General features: G+C 45.6%; 1 protein-coding gene across 24 annotated transcripts in view; it reads left to right on the forward strand.

Annotated features, from left to right (window-relative positions):
• Positions 1–14,757, forward strand: part of DMD (dystrophin) — a 2,111,713-nt gene that overhangs the window by 2,019,286 nt on the left and 77,670 nt on the right. For all 24 annotated transcript variants that reach the window (XM_053892047.1, XM_053892050.1, XM_053892044.1 and 21 more), the window contains one exon: positions 1,567–1,724. In XM_053892047.1, coding sequence (XP_053748022.1) covers positions 1,567–1,724 — 158 coding nt within the window. The remainder of the gene's footprint in view (positions 1–1,566; positions 1,725–14,757) is intronic.

The raw sequence follows: 14,757 nt of genomic DNA on the forward strand, positions 1-14,757 counted from the left end.
TCCTGTCGTTTGTCTTTTCCCCTAAGGCCTAGCCACGCAGGGATGAGATGTGCTGAGTTTAAGGATGGGCAGGAGATAAAAGAGATTGAATTTCTCCAAAACCACTCATTTCGCCCCAGGAGGAAGCCACAAAAAATACACGAGCCCTCTTAAGCTCTCACTTTTATGTAGTTCCGCTTGGGGTTTTTTTTATCCCCCGATCCAAAGAAAAATAGCCCAACGGCTTTCATTAACCATTTAAGAAAGGTATTTTGGATACAGTAGAGTATGTCTATGGGTTTTTCCCCTTTACACGTGGAGTTACAGGTGAGTTTAAGATCTAACCTTATCAGTGGTATAGCAATGGCACAGCGTAATACCAAAGGGTGCTTTGAGCCTGTGTGTCAGATAACTAAGAGGGAACATATTTTAAGGCTGCGGAAGCAAAAATACTAACTTTAAAGTGGGATACGTGGGGCGCCTGGGTGGCTCAGTCGGTTAAGCGTCCGACTTCAGCTCAGGTCACGATCTCGCGGTCCGCGAGTTCGAGCCCCACGTCGGGCTCTGGGCTGACGGCCCAGAGCCTGGAGCCTGCTTCCGATTCTGTGTCTCCCTCTCTCTCAGCCCCTCCCGCGTTCATGCTGTGTCTCTCTCTGTCTCAAAAATAAATAAACGTCAAAAAAAAAAAAAATTAAAAAAAAAAAGTGGGATACGTGAAAATAATTCATAATTTTGAAAAAAAAAATCCGTGTGTATTGGAGAGATGGTAAAAGGCTGTGGGTGCCATCTTTGATACTTGGTTAAAATATTCCATTACTTAGAGCTTAACATGTGCTTCATGAAAAGGAAAGGCTTCCTTGAATTTGCTTTCGTTGGCAGCTTTTCTCCGAATACCGGGTCTGATGAAAATGATCTTATTTCTGAGAACAGAACATACGTTGCAGGCATCGGGTTTGGTCCCTCATTCCGTGATGCTTGTGGCCCATGGCTGACCAAACACGGTCCCTGCCCTCAAGGGGGATTATTGTTCTTCAGCCAAAAAGATAGACGTCCATTAACACAATGACCGTATTGAGTGATGGGCGCTAATTTACCAATACGTACAGCCTCCTTTGGGAACGTATACAAGAAACTCCATGATCTTAGGACTTCATAAAGAAGTTCCAATTTGGGTACATTTTTGAATCTCTGATGTCCAAAGGGGATGGTGCTTTGGACCAGTTACGTGGTTCTTTCTGCTAAGATATTTATTTTCTGACAGTGGTTATATCTTATATATAAAATATCTCCCAGAGGGCTATGTTTGGGCTTAGGAAAAATTCAGTTGTCAAAACTGTATGTAAACTTGCATTTCTCGCAGGGCCGTAGCTTATTTAAAAGCTGTCACATTTTGTATATACACAGTGATGATTAACTTGATCCATAAAAATAGTAAATGTCCGGATTCACATGAATTAGAAGGAACCGCTCTCTGTGGAATCAGGGGCTCCTGTTAATAATGAGTACCGGGATCAGGGTTGGGAGGTTTTGCTCGCATCTGCTCGATGCTGCTTCTTGGTTGTTGAACTTCTCGTCTTCCATTCGTAGACCTTTTCAAGCAAGTGGCAAGCTCCACAGGATTTTGTGACCAGCGCAGGCTGGGCCTCCTCCTGCACGACTCTATCCAGATCCCGAGGCAGTTGGGTGAAGTCGCATCCTTCGGGGGCAGTAACATCGAGCCGAGCGTCAGGAGCTGCTTCCAGTTTGTGAGTTACCTTCTTAAGTCGCAGGTTCCTTTTTTGTGTTTCAGAAATCGAAAACAAAAACGGGCAACTCGAGTTTGTTGCGTTAGCTCCTGTGCAGGCAGGGGGGTAGGGGATTGGTGCTTGAGACCTCTGTGGGCAGTGGCTTCTGGACTCTGGGTTTTGAGAGAGAGGAGGGTACGGGGGGAGGAGAAAAAAAATCTCTCTCCAGCAGGGACCCCCATGGTTACTAAGTTGCCGGGAGGGGAGAGAGTTTGCGGTGGTTCAGCAAGGGAGGAAATACATCTCCAGCCACAGAAATCCTTGGTAAACAAGAAAATAGGGGCGCCCCCGTGGCTCGGGCGGTTGAACGTCTGACTCTTTGGATGTCGGCTCAGGTCATGATCTCACGGTGTGTGAGTTCCAGCCCGCATCGCGCCCAGCGCCGACAGTGCTGAGCCTGCTTGGGATTTGCTCGCTCTCACTCTCGGCCCCTCCCCCGCTCACATTCATTCTTTTTCTCTCCCTCAAAATAACTCAGTTTAAAACTTAAAGAAAGAAAATAACTTTTGTAGGTGAGTCTTCAGTCCCTTAGCTTTTTTATCTTTATTTAAAAATTTTTTGTTGTTGTTTTTATTTTTTCCTTGATGCTTTTTGAACCCACTTCGGTTCTGTCATCATAGCCTCCTTTTCAGTGGCTGTTGGTCAGGGGTTGAAATGACTCTCTTTTTGTAAGTTTTCCTTTTGTAGCTTGGACGTTCCTCTGCTATTCCAAGGCCTGAATGGTGACTCCCTCCGTAACAGGGTCAGAGATTTAGGCCCTGCTGGTGTCCCGTCCCCGGCGCAACGCGTGGCTTGTCTGTTCGCTTTCTTATCCTGCCCCGTTTCTCTTCCACATCCCGGTCAGTGCCCCCCAAGACCCTTTCTTCCTCCCAAGTGGCCAAGAACTCCCCTGATAGATACTGAGGTGGTTTGCATTTTCGCCACGGTCGGTGATGCTGCGGTGAACCTCTTTATGCATTCCGCTGTTTTCCTTGATGGAAGTTTTTCCCTTCAGATAAATTCTCCGGAATGGGATTACCAGACTCAAAGCTAGACCTCTGTGGCTTTGCATACATGTTACCAGATGCCTGTCCGTCAAAGGTCGCTCCTCTTGGTGAAACACCAGCCTCACTAAAGGGGTGAGATCTTTGCAGTATCACGTTATTCACAGTGGTTATCTGGGGTTTTTTTAGGTTTTCTTAAAAGCTAAGCACTGTTTTTTCTTTGATGGGATTTCTCAATCCATTCTAATCCCATGAACAAGAGAACTAGCTGTAGAGATAACCAGATAACCGGGTTAGGCCTCTGGTCTTTGACCACAGACTAGGATAAAACCACAGAAGGCCTCCTAGGGGGGACATTGTGAATATTTAGATGTTTAAAGCAGTTGGAACATTGTTTAAAAGTTAACCAGGCACATTGATGAAGCGATGGCACAGCAGCTAAAAATGTAACATAGACGTGGGGAAATAAATGCATTTTTTCCACCTCATACTCAGACTTCCCAAAATGTAAATACACCATCACTACCTCTAGATTTTTTTTTTTAGCCTCTAGAATGTAGACACAAGTAAAAGCGAATATCAGTGGCCACAGATAACCTAGATTCATTTTTTTAAAAATCCATTTACAAGACTTGGAATGGATTGAGTTGTTTTTCTTAAGCAGGTTTCTCTTTAATCAAGTTTCACTTACTCTTTATTTAAAAGAAAACGTTGATCGTTTTGAGAGAGAGAGAGAGAAGACGTGCGAACATGCGTGTGAGAGGGGGTCGGAGAGGGAGAGAAAACGAATCCCAAACCGGCTCTGCATTGTCAGCGCAGAGCCGGACTCGAGGTTCGATCCCACGAACTGGGAGATCGTGACCTGAGCCAAAACCAAGATTCGTGATCTGAGCCAAAACCAGATGCTTAAGCGACTGAGCCACCTGGGCGTCCCCAGTTACTCTTCAAATTGTAGTTGTGAAACACACACACACACACACACACACACACACACACACACACACACACACCCACGCACATTGATATATACGGCCACGCACGCTTCTGTGGGTATTGTGGCTTGGGTCGAGAGTAAGGGTCAGAATGTAAGTCGGCCAGCAGCCGACATGCATCAGGGCCACTGGAATCCTTGTCCCAGGGCCTCACAATACCGCAGGGCCTGGCTCCGTTTTGAATCGAAATATACTTGACATGTTACACGGTGTAAATTTAAGGCGTACGACACGTTGATTTGATACATTAATATATCGTAATGTGATTGCCGCTGTAGTGATAGTGCTTCTGCCGTGTCGTGTCGTGTAATTATCATGTGTGCGGTAAGAATGAGTAAGATCTAGTCTCTGACTCTGTCACTGAACAGAAGCTCCACCTTCCACATGCTGTGCCCTTATCAGGAGCCCTGTCCCCGTGCTTTCACATGCTGCCTCCTTCTGCTGGATGTCCCCTTTCTTCCCTAACACATGCCTCTGTCCCGGCGATAGCAACACTGTCTTCTCATTGTCACAATCTCAGACTCAGTCTGTCGGCGCATACTCACTGCATGTGTCCTGACTAGCCTGTCTCCAAGCGTTTGGGAATGTCTTTGGTGAGACTAGGGGAGGGGGGGGACGGGAGGTCCTTCAAGATACTAACAGTGGTAACGGGTGGACTTTATTTTCTTCTCTCTACTCTATGGTATTTTCCGAATTTTCTTCTTGGAACATTTATAATTAGAAAAAATGGATAAAGCACTAAGTTGTTTTTTTTTTTAAGAGAAAGAAACATCTTTTGTCTGATGACCTTCCCTCCCAGTCTTACCGTGCTCTGTACCCTGACCTTGTCATTGCTGTTACTGCTCTCATACTGGTTTAAAAAAAATTTTTTTAACGTTTTTTTTTTTTTTTTTTTTTTTCTAAATTTTTTATTTATTTTTGGGACAGAGAGAGACAGAGCATGAACGGGGGAGGGGCAGAGAGAGAGGGAGACACAGAATCGGAAACAGGCTCCAGGCTCCGAGCCATCAGCCCAGAGCCTGACGCGGGGCTCGAACTCACAGACCGCGAGATCGTGACCTGGCTGAAGTCGGACGCTCAACCGACTGCGCCACCCAGGCGCCCCTTTAACGTTTATTTTTGAGACAGAGCATGAACGGGGGAGGGGCAGAGAGAGAGGGAGACACAGAAACAAGCTCCAGACTCTGAGCCGTCAGCCCAGAGCCCGACGAGGGGCTCGAACTCACGGACCGCGAGATCGTGACCTGAGCCGAAGTCGGACGCTCAACCAGCTGAGCCACCCAGGCGCCCCTCTCATACTGGTTATAAAGAAACGTATTAGCTGTATGACACCACGGGTAGAAATCCGTTTCTTTCTGTGGTCCACTGAGTAAATCCTAATGTGTCTAGTTCTCACACCTTTCCTCATCTGCTTCCGTAACCACCCAGAGTTTGCTTTCACCACCCTGAAGCAGCCTCTCCCTACGATTTGTGCCTACTGTGCTTACGGGTAATGTTACTGTTGCCGCCGACCATCACACTTGACCGTTGTTCCCGTGGATTCCGTCCTGAATCCTCACCAATCCTTTGAGGAGAATGGAATAGGCAGGCTTTGGGGGTCGGGTTTTTATTGTTTAGATGGACGAGTAAATTGCCGCTGCCCCTCAAGGCCCTGAGCTGGTGGAAGGCTTTGATTCCTAGTCCATTGTCCCCAACCCCCCACTCACCACCTCAGTCCCAAATGTGCCCTTTTTGATTCTCCTCTCCACCCTCCGAAGGTGAAATAGCAGGCATTTTCTTTGGGTCCCTGCTGGAATATGAGATAACCACGCGGGAGCACGGGGGGGGTTGGGGGTAAGGGGAATGCTAATTCTGAGAAGTTGAGTATTGGCAGTTGGGGGTTTCTAGTAGGACGTCGTGCTCACTCTGTGCGTGCAGAGCACTGTTCCTTCGGTTTGGGAAGCCTCTCACCTGGGTAGTAATTGGCAATCGGGTTGAACCGATCCCTTCTGTGTACTTCGCGGTTGACGTCTCTGACCTGGCAGGCTTGTCCTCAGCCAGGTGCTCTGGCAGTCACCTTGCCTTTCACTGTGCACCGTGCATGAAAATGCGCGGTTTGCCGCGGCGAAGGAGACCACGAGTGAAGATGCCCTTTGCCCTTTGTTTGAAGCGTAGGGACCTTGGGACTGTGCCAGGCTGGTTCTTTGAGCAAGGCTGTGCTCAAAGGCCTGTTTTCTACCCACCTAAGGAAATAGCAGTAAAGTACTTAACTTCTGCAGATGCATTCCTTGTATCGCAGAAAGAGAAGGTGACTTCAGAAGAGAACTTCTTTTGAGTTGGGACAGTGAGAAAGGCGTAGCTTCTGGTTGTAGACAAGAGCCTAGAAGGGGCCGAAAGAGGGCGGTGTATTTTCCTGTGCAGCGCTCAGTGGGGCATCTTTTCAAGGTTTCCTTAGCTCGGATCCAGATCCCCACATTCGGGACACGGATGGTGGTGGTGGTCCCCCAACAATATGAATGTCCATCAAAAAAAAAAAAAAGTTGGGGAAGAAACCCCCACGTTGCTCCAAAACAGAGAAGGAACCCGCCATCAAGTGCACGTACGATGTTTTGCCCATTTACAAATCAGTGTAGGTCTTTGAAGGAATTATCTAGTAAGCCAGGAAATGAAGGTATACCTGTGGATTTAAAAAAGGAAAATCTCCCCTCAATTTATGGGTTTGACAGCGGTACCTTCCTTGAGAGTAAACAAGGCAACCAGGGTAATGTTTCTCCCCTAGAAGCCTATTGCAATGCACGCATATACTGGGAAACAGACCCTGTGGGGATCTAGAAGTGAAGTTGTGAAACTAGTTTGTTGCAGGTAACGCATCATCATGTCGTTCCTCTTTGCATATTCCACGGACACACCTCCACTGTCAGACTACGTTGATCCTTCTGCCCTGAGTGAGGCCAGGCCCGTCCCGGAATTGGGTCGCACAGGCAGCCCAGACTGGAGATTGTCCACATGTCTCCTTTTTCGGATGAGAAAACTGCAGCCCGGAGAGGCAGAACTTACTACGTTCCACCTACTGCGATCCTAGCGCGTCAGATCTAGACAGAAGGCCCAAGTTCCCTGTGTTCCCAGCCAGTATTTCCTTCTGCTAGACCATCTGAGTGGAAATAGGTGGTTTGGACCAGTTCACATACTAGACTGAACAGAGAGCTAGGAGACGTGATCTTTTGTGTGAAGTTATGGTTGTAATAGGATGACACCGATAAATGAACACCCTTACCGCTGCCCCCACACCCGTGCGCACGCTCGCCCACATGCCCCATGATCTTTATTTAAGACCTTCTATTCCTGGGGCACCTGGGTGGCTCAGTCTGTTAAGCGTCCGAGTCTCGTTTTGAGCTCGGGTTACGATCTCGCAGTTCATGGGATCAAGCCCCCCCCCCCCCCCCCACCATATCCGGCTGTCCTGCTTGGGATTCTCTGTCTCCCTCTCTCTCTGCCTTTCCCTCCCTCCCTCCCTCCCACGTGCGCGCTCTCGCTCTCTCTTTCTCTCAAAATAGATAAATAAAAGATCAGTTCCCAATTGCAGGTGACTAGTCTTCCTGCAGATGAAACCTGCTAATGGTGACTCTTAGGTGGGAAAGCTTTATACCGTTAAGTGACTCCAGAAAAGAGGCGTGCCCCTGTAAATTGGATTGTGGCAGTGCCCTGAGAAGTACCCCCCTTCCCCCATGATAGTTTGTCGTGTTCTCTTCTGTCACCATTTTAAGGACTTTATTGTTTAGATGGAATCAAGTATACCCACTTGATATTCAGTGTGCTTCCCCTACAGGAGCTTGGGCACCAAAATCTGTTTATTTTATATCTGTTGCCTGCCTCCTGTTGTATTTATGCATTCAAAACGACTAAGTTGCTTTTTCATCTGTCTTCTGAAATTTTATATTGAGGTGACAAAAATGAATATCCTCTATGTACAGTTGCTATGATAGAAAATGATACAGAAACAAGAATAAATTACAACCTCAACTATTGAAAGCATGTTATTCTCTCTCTCTCCTATGTAAACCATCATTCCAGAATAACTGGAGTAGTGAGTGGCCGAGTGGTTACGTGCCTGGGCCCTGAAGCCAACTGCCTGGGTTCAAATCCCAGCTCGGCTATTTCCTGCCCTGGACGTGTTTTTTAACCTTTCTGGCCCCTGGGTTTGGGGCAGTTGTGAGGGCCAAGTGACCATTAGAGGCAGAGCACTTAGAGTCCTCGCAGGCACATAGTAGGTACTTACTAAAGTGTTAGCTTACAGTGATCTGAAGCGTCTTGCAACATGAGACTGATGTGCCAAGGTTAACAATTCCTTTTATCTATAGCCAGCCATCTGTAGATTTTATTTTAGAGACCCTTGACATACTCTTTTCTCCAGGAGTATTAAAATACCATGCCAGGACACTTGGGAACCAGTGTGACAGCATTCCTCCTGCCATTCGATCGCATTTTACACCATCCATCCTGAAAATAGCTCCCGAAAATTCTCCTTTGCTTAGGTTTGGCTTCTTGTTCAGTAACCCAAATCTGGGCCCTTCAGTTCCAAAGACATTCTTTTTGTACCCCTTTGGGTGGTAAATGCTGAACTCCTGCTTCCTTGAACTCATAATGGATATTGACTCATAACTACAATATTAGTAAGTTACTCCAGTTTGGTATTCATAAACCGAGGTGGTATCAGTAGTGTGAGTTGACCATCGACTGCTTCTCAGTTGCTGGTTTTTAAAATTATAAGCTACGGTGGGTTTAGCTTCATAGTTTTCCATTTAATTTGTTGTGGTTTGTGTCGTTAACTTCTCAATGTGAGGTGATGGTTATTTTCTTCAGTATTTTGGAAATAGGTTTGTGTTGTAGTCGGAACCTGCTTCATTCCCACCAACAGTGCAGGAGGGTTCCCGTTTCTCCCCATCCTCGCCAGCATCTATAGTCTCCTGATTTGTTCATTTTAGCCACTCTGACCAGCGTGAGGTGGTATCTCAGTGTGGTTTTGATTTGTTTTTCCCTGGTGGGGAGCGACGTTGAGCATCTTTTCATGTGCCTGTTGGCCGTCTGGATGTCTGCTTTAGAAAAGTGTCTATTCATGTCTTGTGCCCAGTTATACACTGGATTATTTGTTTTTCGGGTGTGGAGTTTGCTGAGTTCTTTATAGATTTTGGGTACTAGCCCTTTATCTGATATGTCATTTGCAAATATCTTTTCCCATTCTGTCGGTTGCCTTTTAGTTTTGTTGATGGCTACCCAAGGGATACAGGAGTGCTGATGATGCATAAGGGCACTTGTACCCCAATGTTCATAGCAGCACTTTCAACAAGAGCCAAATTATGGAAAGAGCCTAAATGTCCATCAACTGACGAATGGATAAAGAAATTGTGGTTTATATACACAATGGAATACTACTTGGCAATGAGAAAGAATGAAATCTGGCCGTTTGCAACAACATGGATGGAACTGGAGGGTATTATGCTAAGTGAAATAAGTCAGGCAGAGAAAGAAAGATACCGTATGTTTTCACTCATATGTGATCCTGAGACACTTAACAGAAGACCATGGGGGGAGGGGAAGGGGGAAAAAAGTTAGAGAGAGGGAAGGAGGCAAACCATAAGAGACTCTTAAAGACTGAGAATAAACTGAGGGTGGATGGGGGGTGGGGGAGAGGGGAAGGTGGCTGATGGGCATGGAGGAAGGCACCTGTTGGGATGAGCACTGGGTGTTGTATGGAGACCAATTTGACAATAAATTATATTTAATATAAAAAAAAGAAACCTGTTTCATTCACTTAAACTGCTAAGGAAAATAAGCAGTGTGCTTTTCTTTGCTCTGCCTTCTAAAGTAGTAGTTCGTTGTTGTGACCAAATTTTTCCCTTCCTTCCTTCCTTCCTCCCTCCCTCCCTCCCTCCCTCCCTCCCTCCCTCCCTCCCTCCCTCACTATCTCCCTCCCTCAATGTTTCCCTTCCCTTGCCACAAGAGTCAGAGGTGCTAATGAAAAAAAATTTTTTTGAGAGCCATGCTTTTTTAGTTCGAAGGGTATTCTAGACTCCCTTTCATAAGTTCACCATTAAGTTTTTTTTAAACTTTTTTTTAATGTTTTATTTATTTCTGAGAGAGAGAGGGAGACAGAATGTGAGCTGGGGAGGGGCGGAGAGAGAGGGAGGCACAGAATCTGAAGGAGGCTCCGGCCTCTGAGCTGCCAGCACAGAGCCCAATGTGGGGCTCGAACCCACGAACCGTGAGATCATGACCTGAGCCGAAGTCAGACGCTTAACCGACTGAGCCACTCAGGCACCCCACGTTCACCATTAATTCTAATTCACATGGAAACTTACCCAAAAAACTCACGGAAACGAGGAAACATGAGTTCAGTAAAGCCAGTTTGTCACTGGCTCATAAATTGAATTTTTTTAATGGAAAATTTTTTGTTCGTTTATTTATTTATTTATTTGTTTAGAGAATGAATATGAATGAGTGGCGGGGGAGGGCAGAGAAAGGGGGGGCGGACAGAGGGTCCAAAGCTGGCTCCGCTCTGACAGCAGAGAGCCTGATGCGGGGCTCCGACTCACCAACCACGAGATCATGACCTGAGCTGAAGTCAGATGCTTAACTGACTGAGCCACACAGGTGCCACGTTAATGGAAAATACCTTCTGCAAAGATTATTTAAGATGAAGGGACCGGTAAAACTTCCTCCTGGGATATCCTTATCTGTTCATCCAGGGCCTGTAGTGTACCTTGATTCTCTAACAACTAGAGGTTTTTTGTTTTGGGTTGGGTTTTCTTTTTCTTGACATCTGACCAAATACTTCAAAAATTGTTTTCTTTTTTTAAAGGTACATTAAAAAAAAAAAAAAAAAAAACCCAACCATGGGGTTAAATGTATTCTGGTGGTCAGTTCTGTGGATTTAGACAAATGCATTGTGTGACTGTCCCTGCAGTCGGGACCCACAACGTTTCCATCGGCCCTGACGTTCTCTCTTGCTAGGTTGCCATCCTGCGCGCTGCCAGTCTCAGGAAACCATTACTCTGTTTTCCGTTCCTATGGTTTTGCCTTTCCCTGAGCTGGATTTCAAATGATTGTAGGAGGGCATTAATAGAAGAGCTAATGTTATACTTTGTACTTGAGCAAAACCTGCCCTGATACGTACTTGAGAAAGTATGTTTTGTTGATATCTACACAGATAGATGCGTTTGACCGTGTCTATAGGAAACCCTTCTGTTCGGTTAGAACCAGCGTAAATTAATGTTGAGTATACTTACGGATTTGCATAGATTTAAGAATTGGGCTTATGTTCCCTGGAGCCATGGTGTTAATTGGTTTATTAGTCAGGTGGAGTGGAGAGCCTGAGGTCAGGACAGTTGTCCTTGAACATGTAAATGAAGAGTGGATAATCACTGTGTGTTATTGTTTGGGCTGATTTTATCTTTAATGGGTAATTCAGAGTCCTGATTAATATTTAGAGCAGTGACTGCTGGCCTCCAACCTGCTCATTATCTTCAGAACTTTAAATAAAATACCTGGTTTCTACCCAAGACAGCAGTGATGGGAAACCTTTTACTTCTCGTCTCACAAACACAACTCTTGACCTCTCCATCCTTATTTCAAACATGAAAAGTTTCCGTAAATGTAGGGATTCTTCAAGTCCTTTTTAGGCCGAAAATTCACAAGTATCTGGGAAAAGCACATCTCAAGCAGAGAATGAGGGGATGTTTCAGGAACACTGTAGCTGATGCCATTAATGCCATTTCCCCTCCCCTGTAACATTTATTAAAGCCCTCCCCCATGAAGGGGTGATTTGGAAGGAACGTTGGTCTCCAGCCAGTGTTGTATTTTGGAAGAACTTCCAGCATGAAGAAGAGGAGAAAGGACAGTGCAATGAGCACCCGTACATCTCCTGTATACGGCCCGTGGGTTAGCACTTTGTCCCGTGAACAGTCCCCTTCTGCTCACTCCGTTCCTGCGCCTGTATTTGAATATACACACACAAGCACAGTTTTCCCCTTTATTCTTTAAATGCCCACGGGCATCACACCAGAAAACAAGCCCGTAAGCACTTCAGCACATGGGTTTGTTTGTTTGTTTGTTTGTTTGTTTTAAAGGACTTTCTCCTCCGTAACTGCAAAGCTCTCATCGTGGAAATGTAACATCCTTTCAGTAACATCATGTAGCATGCAGTCCGCACCGAAATTTCCCCATGGCCCTGGAGTATTCCTCATGGGTGGCTATTTGCTCCTAGGATCTAGTCAAGGTTTTTGTCTTGGATTTGCTTGTTGTGTCTCTGTACTTCCACTTAATTGGAACAGTCTCCTCGCATTTTTTTCCCGCATTCATGACACTGACATTTTGGGAGTTCAGGCCAGTTCTCTTAAAGACTGTCCTGCTTTGGGGATTTTTCTAGTTATTTCTTCCCCATGAGATTCAGGTGAACTTTTTTTTTTTTTTTTTTTTTTGGCAGGAACACAACAGAGGTGATGTTGTCTGCTCGCTACATCACGTCTGGAGGGACAAATTAATACCTTGTTTTTTTAACAGATAATGCTAAGTATGTGAAGGACGCGTCTGCCACATATTTCCACGTAAAAGTGTCCTTTGCCCTTTGGAATCAGGAAGTCATTGGTGCGATATTTGGGGACCGTGAATATCCTACTCCTTAACAACCTTTCACCCTATAATTATAGCCTCCAGTGATGACCCTTTTCTAATTCAGTGATTGTATTGGCGGTTGCGGAAGAGCAGTTTTCCATTCTACCTTTCTTTCCGAACGCAGTAGCTGGGTTTCTTCTGTCGAGAGGCGTTCCCGTGTCTTCCCTCTCCGTTTTTGACTTTGCCCGCAGACATCCAATGTGATGTTGAATGTACCAGAGATGAGATTGCTCCTGACTGAGCTGCCTTCGGATGCTCCCTTTGCCATGGCATTGCCTAAAGTGCCAGCGCACAGAATCGGCCGTGCTTTTTTCCTCCGTAGCGATGCAAACAGGGATCTGATAAATAATACATTCCCGTAGCAGCAGCCAACTCTTTTATAGGAGTGACAGGTTAACCAAAGCATCTAACAGGACCTGTGTGCTCACGAGGGTTGAGATGCTCGTAGGCTCTTGTGGTTCTTTTCCTGGTTGCTACTTCAGTATATGTCGACCCGAGCCTGTCAGCCTTTGTAGGTCATATGTGCCGTTGCATGCAGTACCACAAAGAAGGGGGAAGGGAGGTGATCGCAAAAGACAGGAGTGTTAGGGCACCTGGGTGGTCAGTCGGTGAAGCATCTGACTTTGGCTCAGGTCACGATCCCCCGGTTCATGGGTTTGAGTCCCGGTTCGTGGGTTCGAGCCCCGCATCGGGCTCTTTGCTCGCAGCTCAGAGCCTGAAGCCTGCTTCAGCTTCTGTGTCTCCCTTTCTCTCTGCCCCTCCCCCCATCTTGCCCTCTGTCTCTCTCAAAAAATAAACATTGAAAAAAATGTTTTTAAAAGCAAAGATAGGAGCGTGTGTTTATCACAATGGTTTTTGACAATTCACTTTGTCCTTTCAGATGGCTGTCCATAGGTCAGTGCAGAATTTTGTTGGAGATTTAAGCAGCTGGGCATTGTCTCGGGTAGGCCTTGCTTAGGTCTCAGAGCCTCTAGAAGTCTCCAACAGGTTAAAGATTGAAAAGATTTCAGACATCAGCTGTTCCCATAGGAAATCACTTGTGTTTTTCCTTTTTTAGGACTGCTTTATGTACACGTATTGAAGTATTCAGTTAATAGATAGCCTTGAGCTGTTTCCTTAACTTCTTTGAGCCTTTTTTTCCTCTGTAGCATAAACATTCTATCAAGAGTTACTTATCCTCAAGTTTTTTTATTTCTCCTATCTTCTCTCTTTAGTAATGAATTAATTTTTATACTTCAGAGTTTTAAAGTGCGCAATCTGATAATTTTTGACACGGGTACACATGATGACTCCAGCACAACAATCAAAATGAGCGTATCTATGATCCCCCAGAAGTGTTTTTCGGCCCCTTGGGAATGCCTACAGGTCCCCGGTACCCACCCCCACCTTGCGATGATAACTTCCCCGCTCTCTGTCACTGTAGACCCCTCGCATAGTCTGTAGTTTTTGGCAAATGGGATTTTATAGGAGGTACTCATTTTTGCCTGGCTTTTACTCAGCATAATTCAAGTTTATTTTTATTGTGTGTATCCATATCGTTCCCTTTTATTTACTAAACAGTATCCCATTCTATGGGTATTGCACAGTTTGTGTTTTTTTCCTCCCGGTTTTTTTTTTTTTTTTTTTTAATTTTAATTCCAGTATAGTTTACATACAGTGTTTACTGTTAGTTTCAGGTTACAGTACAGTGTGTCGTCACTTACATATAACACCTGGTGCTCATCACAACAGGTGCTCTCCTTAATGCCCATCACCTGTTTCACCCATCCCCCCACCCCCCTCCACTCCGGTGACTGTCAGCGCTCTCCAGTTAAGAGTCTGTTTCTTGATTGGTCTGGCCGTCTCTCTTTTTAACTTTTGCCCATTTGTCTTGTTTCTTAAGTTCCACATTTGGGTAAAACCACGTTGTGTTTGTCTTTCTCTGATTTATTTCACTTAGCCGTAATACCCTCTCGATCCATCCACGTTTTTGCAAATGGCAAGATTTCATTCTTCTTTAAGTTCTTTTTTTAATGTTTATTCCTTTTTGAGATAGAGCACGAGCAGGGGAGGGGGAGAGAGGGAGCGAGAGGGAGGAGGGGGGAGACACAGAATCCAAAGCAGGCTCCAGGCTCTGACCTGTCAGCGTGGAGACCAATGCGGGGCTCGAACTCGCAAACTGTGAGATGGTGACCTGAGCCACACAGGCACCTCTCTTTTTTTTTTTTTTATGGCTGAGTAATATTCCATTACAGACCCATGCACACGCATGCACACACAACGTATCTTCTTTTTCTACTCGTCAGTCATTGGCCACTTGGCCACATTGGCCACTTGCTTCCATAAAAATTGGGCTATTGGGAATAATGCTGCTGTAAACGTGGTGGGGCCTGT

The sequence above is a fragment of the Panthera pardus genome, unplaced genomic scaffold (genome assembly GCF_024362965.1).
Source record: "Panthera pardus isolate Hobbes unplaced genomic scaffold, ASM2436296v1 HiC_scaffold_27, whole genome shotgun sequence".
Lineage (NCBI taxonomy): Eukaryota > Metazoa > Chordata > Mammalia > Carnivora > Felidae > Panthera > Panthera pardus.